Consider the following 8,495-nt stretch of genomic DNA (forward strand, 5'->3'; position numbering starts at 1 on the left):
GATGGATTTTGACCTGAACCTTCAGAGCCACATAAAGACAGTCACAAAGTCGGCCTTCTGTCACCTGAAGAACATCTCCAGGATTAGAAGACTGATGTCTCAGCGAGACCTAGAGAAACTCATCCAGGAATTTGTCTTCAGTCGTACTGATTACTGCAGCAGTGTCTTCACAGGTCTGCCTAAAAAAATAAATCAAACAGTTGCAGCTGATCCAGAATGCAGCTGCTTGTGTTCTCACTAAAACCAGGAAGATGGAGCACATAACACCAGTTTTAAAGTCACTACACTGGCTCCCTGTAGCTCAGAGAATAGACTTTAAAATACTGTTGTTAGTTTATAAAAAACTTACAGCTTATCACCACAATACATTAAAGATCTGCTAGTGTTGTACCTTCCAGACCCCTCAGGTCTTCTGGTTCTGGTTCTGCTCTGCATCCCTAGAACCAGAACCAAACACGGAGAAGCAGCATTCAGGTTCTATGCACCATATATCTTGAACACTGAGTACCTGTAAATCTAGACTTAAAGCCCAGCAGTGTAGAGTTGCTTTTAACCCATCACAAACAGAACATTGACCAACATATTTGATGTGTATTGATTACTTCAATGATGGCATTTGACAAAATGCAAAATCTGTTATGGATTTTCCCAATTGTTGACTGCAGGATATGGTTATGATGCTTTCATGTTTTTACGATGTTAAGCACTTTGAACGGCTTTGTTGCTGTAATGTCCAAGTTTACAAATAAACTTGACTGACTGATAGAAATGGTCTCCGCCCATCAGCAATGTACTGAACCTCTGGAAGATTTTCAGTCTTCAACTGACATGTTTCAACTTAAGTGAAACCGGAAGGTTAAAGGCCGAGGTGTGTTAGGGCGTTTTGTGTATTGTCAAGAAGACAAAAAAAAAGAAACTGGTCCAACAGCGGGAGCGAGATTTACAAGTTAAATCATTCCAAATACATTTTATTAAGCCAGTGTGCCAAAACCTATATTTAGCTCTTTATGCAGTTCTGAACGAAAGCGTATAAGTACTCACCAATTTGAAACAGTGATCCAAGCCTTTTTCACCTCTGGGCTTTGTGACCATCGCCTGTTTTCAGATGGTGCAAAATGCCTCCACACCTCTGTGTTCACTGTGTTTTTCTTAAAGTTCTTCATAAATAAGATTTGGTTGGAGAAGTCTAAAAGAAAACTAACTTAAATACAGAAAATAAAACATTTTCTAGAGCGTTTGTCTGGTTGTCATACTCATCACCTCTGAATGTCTCTTGTGTATCTTTTTAGGCAAAAGAAGTGAAACGACTGAAAACTGCATTGGAATTTTATTAGTTATCATTTACATAATGAATAAACAGAGATTTGAGAACAAAACAAAAACTCACCTATTAACATTATTTTACTATTGTGAAAAAACAAATCAATGCTTCGACATAATATGATTCTATAAACTCAATTAAAGGTTGCCGGGACTTTTGAAAAAGTCGTCGTCATGAGACAGTCATACTTTGACTTTATACCAAACACTGAGATGAGAAAAAAGTACAGTAAGCATTTCTAAAACCTAATATGAAAAAAGAAGCATGAACAGATCAATATGAAAACGATTCAAAGTGTGTTTACCAGGTTTATGTAATTAGTTAATACATTAATAACACACTAAAAGGACTTTAAGTAAAGACTAAAGTTGGATCATCGTATATACATGTCATTCATAATTCTATTCAGTTTTCATGTGTTTCCTTGGAATCACACATTTATTTGTAGACTGTTAACTTTTAGCCACATGCAACCACAGAAGAGGATGATTGTGTCTATTTTATTGCTGCACTTTCTTCTCCTGCCACACCAGTTCCTTCTGACGCAGCTCTTCCTTCAGCCAAATCTTCTTCTTTAACAGATGCACCGACTGCTCCTGCTGAACCTGCTCGTCTGGCTACAGCCGCCGCCATGGCGCCCGTTACCCCTACCGAAATCGCCAAGAACAGTGGGTCGTCTGTCATTAGGTTCTTGCCGCCACTTAGGAATGTTTTTAGCAACACCTCTTTGCTGACTCTAAAAACGTAATGTGACCACTTCTCCTGCACCACAGCTTTAGCCTTTTCTTCAATCTCAGGTGGTGAAAGATTGGGAGACTCTTGCTTTAAACGCTGTTGCTCTTCTTCTAACTCTCTGCTCATGGTCTCCAGCACCTTGTTAGTGTAGTGCTTTCTGCCGTTCTCCTCAATAATCTTGTCTATGGTGTTGAGAATCTCTTTTACTTGGAACTTGTTGCTCCTGTATCCATCAAGGCGGTTTTTCCAGTATTTATTATCAATGACGTTGCAGCGGTTCCCGCACTTCTTGACTAATTCATTTAAATCTGGACTTTTACTGACAAACTCCTCAATAGTTGTTCCTTCAAGCAGCTGGTCACCGTGAGTGAAAAGCACGGTGGCGAACCTTAGGGCTTCATCTGAGAAATACTCAGTCAGCTTATTAATGATCTCCATCTCCTGCTTTGTGTATTTATCCACTTTAAGTACGATCATAAAAGCATGTGGACCAGGAGCACTTTCAATGATACACTTCATGATCTCCACTTTCATCACTTCCTCAGACCTCATGGTGTCAAAAAAGCCAGGAGTGTCGATGAGTTTTATGCTTCTCCCATTGACTGTTCTTGACTCTGCCTGACATCGACTTGTTCCAGATACGGCAGAATCATCTGGTTTGCACACATTCTCCCCCAACAAGGTGTTGGCCAGGCTGCTCTTCCCAGCTCCAGTCTTTCCCAACACCACAATTCTTCTTGTGAAATCTGCAAGACAATATCAAGCAAATGACAATTGGCAGACACCAAACAAGGGTCTGTTCTGACAGCGAGTGCTAACCATCTTTTACCAAACATTTTGCATTTAATGACAATCTGTTGCTGCCTCTGAAAAGATTCGTCCTTCCTACAGAAATTAGAAAATAAAAGCACAGATTTATCATAAATCCTTATCCAGTTGTCAAGATGTTGTCATCCTCCAAATATTGAAGACTTTCCTTTGGTTTTTACTATGACCTTGTATCATCCTGTATTAAGAACCACATGTGGATCTCCATGTGTGTACAACTTGGAGATCCACAATGTTTTCATCAGGAAGGATTGATGAGTAACATTAACATACCATTAGGGATGGATATGGTACCTTTAATGTTCTGCTGGACAAAACTACTGTCTTTAATCGTAGCACTCTGCTGTAAAAAAAAAAATGAAAAGAAGAGTCATATTTAGATAAGTATATCAATAATTATCCAAAGTTACTAGGTTGAGCTGTTGCATCACTGTGTCAGTAACTGTTCTGGAGCAAGTGGAGGTTTAAAGTTTCTAGATAATGGCATTTCTTGTTTCAGGTGTTGGGTTAATAAGGACAAAATAAAGACAAAACACACAGAAGGTATCATTTTCTGTTCTCCATCTGTTGGTGGGAGGAGACAATGAGCTGTGTAAGTATAACCTAAAAGAAGTTGGATTGTTTGACTTTTTACTTTTATTTAAAAAAAGAAAAATGAAAAAAAAAACCCTGAAAATTAATTAATTGAGAGTAAGAGCAGCACTACCTTTTAAAAGTTTAGATTGTTTTTGTGGAATTCAGTTGTCCAAGTAATCCCCCTCATAGAAATAAAAAAAAATTGAATAAAAAAAAAGAAGAAAGGGAATAAAAACAAAAACATGAAGAAAATGGAGTTCAAAAAGGCTTTGAAAGCCAAAAATACCAGCTGAAATCTCACGATGCCAAAAAAGAAAATCTTGCTCCTAAGTAGAATCGCTCTAAACTAGCTTCAATAAAAGTGTTGTCCTATGAAGAACTGTGGTATGATTGTTTAAAAAAAAAAAAAAGAAAAAAAAAAGAAAAAAAACTTCTGAATGTTCTACGGAGTACCATTAGAGTCAAAATCTGGAGCGACAATGAACATCATTTCAACAAAAAGCAGCCACATCCAGGTACAACTTGTGAGATATGTAAGAGTAGAGTTAAAACATAAATCAAAGAATCGCATAGGAAACAATGAGAACTTGCAGGGAACTTCTAAAAGACATGAAGGGACACATTTTTTCCATTAGAGCAATAGAATCTATGTGTAATAACTGCGCAAGACTCCACTGCTGAAAAAAACCCATTTGAAGCTGAACTTTAAAATGTACTGCAGAAGATTTGAACAACATAATCTGAAGTAGAAATAGAAATAGTAGAAAATAGTTTTGCACATCAAAGCAAAAACTCCAAGCAAAAACTGAAGCTTCCAAGTGAGAACATGATGGTGTGGGCGGTCTTACATTACATGACCTTGTTTAGTTAAAGAAAAGTTGAATGTAAAAATGAACCGGAACATTTTCTAAACACTCTCAAAGAAGAACAATATGCTTACGAACTCAGCAGCTTTAGAATGACCTTCAACTGAATTGAGAAATACCTTTTATACAAAAAAAGCAAAGTTCCTTGGAAGTAAATGTATAATAAAAAATAACAAGGCTACCAAGATCGTGCTGTTTACTCTGCATTTAAGATTCTGTTTCCTGACCACCCACAATAGAAAAACAGAAAAATATGTGTAAAGACATAAATTAGGGTGTTGCACTGACCTCTGCTGGCTCTGATTTCTGAGAGGAGCTGGGAGTCGGCAGACTGTCTGTGGCAGTAAACACCACCAGAGGACCGTCTGACAGCTTCACCGTGTGTTTACGCCTCCTGAGAACTTCCTGTTGGTCTACGACAAAATGTGTCACAGCAGTTATTCAGAATATTAAACAAAATTGCATTGAGCAGATATAACCACAGGCAGGTGGAAAATATTCAGTTTAAAAATTCAAAAATATCTTATAAAATCATAATATATTTGCTCAGATATTGTGTGCATGGTTAAACGCCTCCCTTTGGATGAAAAAATAACATTTTCTGGTTAAAACAGAACTCCTGACAGGGACAACAAAGGAAATGAATAGATTATCTCTGCTCATAAATTGTTATCCATGTAATTTGCTGAATTAAAAAAATCTAATGAGACTGAAGCCATTCTACAAATATAAAGAGCATATTAGGCGATGATAATCTTCTATATTTTACAGTACCTTTTTGCTCTTTGAAAGCTACACAGTTGTAGCTCTGAGCCACAGCTGTCAGCGGTCCGCATTCTCCTCCACCTGATTTGCGATGATTCCTTAAATAAAGTTGAAGTTTCTTCTTGTTTTCATCTGAAAGAACGCTGTCACACTTAAGATAAACAAGATACTGGCCAGTGGCCTCCATCATCTCATGACAGGTGTGCACTGGTTCATAGAGTAGAACGTCCAGGGTTGAAATCGTGAGTTACACCTGCACTGCTGCTGTAACAGTGCATTGTGTTCTTCCATGATGACACACAGTACTTTTAATTTCCTCTGGTTAGGCCAGTTCCTGGGCATATTTTAAGAATATCACATGGTACTGAGGTACTGTATTCATAAACACTTACGTTAATAACAAATTGAAAGATAATCCATTCAGTTTTACATAAAATCAAAAATATTTTCATAGGTGATTCCTAAAGGTAACTGGTTGCACTGGTATGGTTTTAATGGTATCAAGTTATAAAGAAAGAGGCTAAAAACTAAATTCTTAAAACCATATATAATTTTTCTTCCATCTGACAATTAATGCCTTGCTTTATAATTTTCTACCTTAAAAAAATACAGTTTCAATTGAAGTTTGATTCTAACATGACAAAAAATATGAAAATAAAACACCAGGGGTGGGAATTTGTTTCTAAAACACTTTAATACTAAAGTGTTGACAAAGAATAGGAGCTCCACCTTTTCATTCTGTTTAAGGGTGGTGTCCATTTTCTTTCTTTTTTTTTTTGGCAACGTGGTTATTGTTAACAACATGGTCATTTGCGCCAGGAAGTAATCAACCATTTCAACTTGATTTAAGGTTCGGCCAAATACTAAACTGCAGGAACATTAAATTGCAATAAAGGTTTGGTTTTGCAAAGTGTAACATAAACTTAAGTAGCAATTAGACTTCTGTGTCCACGCCTTTTCTGACACCGAAGACAGAGCTGCTGAAATCTCAAACGTGTTTGTTTAAATTGTTTAAATTAGCGATGAACTTTTAAAGTCACGGTCTAAACTTTAAAAAAGAAGTGATTCAAAGAGTAGTGCCACATCTGCAAGTTTGCACTCAAAAATGAATTTTCTTTTTTTTGAATAAAATACATCTCAAACACTCAAAAAAACTTCAAAATGCATCAGATAGAGAAAGTTGAACATTCCACTGGCGTTATTTTTTAGGAAATGTGATTGTTTCACCATGCGCTGCCAGAGTTAAACAATAAATTATCTTTATTATTCCTAGAAATCCTTATATTTGAGCTAAATAGTTATCTCTAACCCTAGTTTGAGTAACTCCTGACAGGGAGCCTTGTCAAATGGTGAAACATCCGAGTGTGACTAAAGAGTGTTATTGTCTGAAAGGAACCACATTGAACTTTTAGGCCAAGATTTGTTTGGCATAACTACAGAACATGACCAAAGAGGAACACCATAACAGTGAAACAGAAAAGTAGAGTTTTGGAATGGAGCTGTCAGACGTCAGAACTAATTCAGGCAAAAACATGAAGAAGCTTCAAATTATAATTATATGTAATTATAATTTGATAGATTTAGTGAGATAGATACATGAGATACAGACAGACTGCTACCAAAGAAAAGCTGAAAGCTGGAATTGAGTCTGAAATCGCTCTGTTTCTCACCAACAAGCATCACAAAGCCTTTACTTCATTGTCGTCTGTATCCTATAATATATAAACAGTTTATAATAACTTTAATAACTCCTCTCCGTCATATAATTATATGACGCATTTGAAGTTGAATTATAAAGTAGCATGAAATGGAAACTATTAAGTTGACCTAGATATTTTTTGAGTTGCTACTTTTACTTCTTAAGAACTGTAAATCTGATCTCCAGCTGAGGTGTTGATGAGTCTCTTCATGTCCTTCATGTTAGTCACTGTGACCAGGTCAGTGTGTTTCTCTCTGCAGTACTGCTGAGCTTCAGTCCAGGTCTTATTCTCATTAATGTAGAGAAACTCATAGAGCTGACAGTCAATGAAAAAACACTGACCTAAAACAGAAAAAAGAAAAAAAACTCAGTGGATTTATTCATAACAGAGTTTTAAAATACTGTGTGTCTATTACACTACAGACTTTATGATAATTCTATTCAAAATATATATTTGTTACCATCCTATGGTCTGTTGGGTGAAAATTATGCTAGGAAATGTTCAGTAACATAGTTCATGCAGAGACACTTACCCATCCAAATGAGCAGAAACAGAGTCCACTGCATATTTGATGTTAGTTGTTGAATCTGATGTCGTTTTGGCACAAATGTGTCTCTGCTGGAGAAAATGTGTGTAAATGTAAAAACATAAATTCTAGCAATGAAAAATATTTTAGTAGATGTGTGAAGATAAATACAACTAAACTAGACTGTAGTCTTTATAGAAACTTCATTAAAGATTTACAGTAATTATATTGTAATAATACTGAGGATTTTATAAATGTGCAGTTTAGGAAAACACTGAGAGCAGCTGTTTCCTATTATGATATGCAAAACAAACACACATTTTAAGAACTAAAACCTGCTTTAAATGTTACACGACTGCATTTTAATCCACCATCACCTCATCAAATCACACTTTTGTTAAAAGAAAGGACAACATAATATTAATAGCAAGAATAGATGTTTTGTAAAGAGCAATAAAAACAAATGTTTACAAGTAATACACATGTTTCAACCAATAAACACATGGATACACACCTATAATAAAATAAATGTCTGAGTCGAGGATAAAAACTTACATCTGCAGTTCTGCTTATGGTGCCTTGATGTCTCAGTGGATCTTCTGTTCAATCTGACTGAACTTTTGTACGTTTGGGAGTTTATGTGGGTAATTTGAATATTCAAACATGAAAACACCCTTCAGATATTTAGGCTACCATATTTATAATATTAAAAACATGTCTGTATTGACAGATGTAAGGAAAGGTCACCATGTGTTACATTTATGTATGTTTACAGTGAATAACACATTCAGTTTGCTTTATGTCAACTGTGTTAACATACAGATAATTATGTCAGTGTAATCCAGGTAACAAACAGTTGTTTCCTCACAACATGCGTAAAAAAAAACTTCCCCAAGTGTTTTTATGAATATCATTAAAACAAGCATCTGTTTGGAAGCACGGTCCTCATTTGAATCCCAGAGGTTTCAGTCTTTGCAGCAGATGAAGCTTCTTACTGTAGTATTTTTATCCTGGATCTCATGTATAGCTTCTATTCAACACTAATGTCAGTATTTGAATATTAAAACATTCTGACTAAAAACATTAATCAGTCACAGAATAAAGTCAAGAGGATTTTTACTTATTTATCTAGAACAGGTTAAACAAACTATCAAAAGATTCAGCATTAGATTCTATAA

At 35.8% G+C, this 8,495-nt stretch overlaps 1 protein-coding gene across 1 annotated transcript; it reads right to left on the reverse strand.

Moving 5' to 3' along the window:
* Positions 1-1,339: 1,339 nt before the first annotated feature.
* LOC103144674 (GTPase IMAP family member 7-like) lies at positions 1,340-3,312 on the reverse strand. Its single transcript, XM_016676187.1, has 3 exons — positions 3,295-3,312; positions 3,158-3,227; positions 1,340-2,802 (listed from the first exon to the last, which is right to left on the reverse strand). Exons 1-3 carry the CDS (start codon positions 3,310-3,312, stop codon positions 1,817-1,819), a joined length of 1,074 nt encoding a protein of 357 aa, XP_016531673.1. The 3' UTR covers positions 1,340-1,816.
* Positions 3,313-8,495: the final 5,183 nt, after the last annotated feature.

This window comes from Poecilia formosa, unplaced genomic scaffold (assembly GCF_000485575.1).
Source record: "Poecilia formosa unplaced genomic scaffold, Poecilia_formosa-5.1.2 Scaffold130, whole genome shotgun sequence".
NCBI classification, from domain to species: Eukaryota; Metazoa; Chordata; class Actinopteri; order Cyprinodontiformes; family Poeciliidae; genus Poecilia; species Poecilia formosa.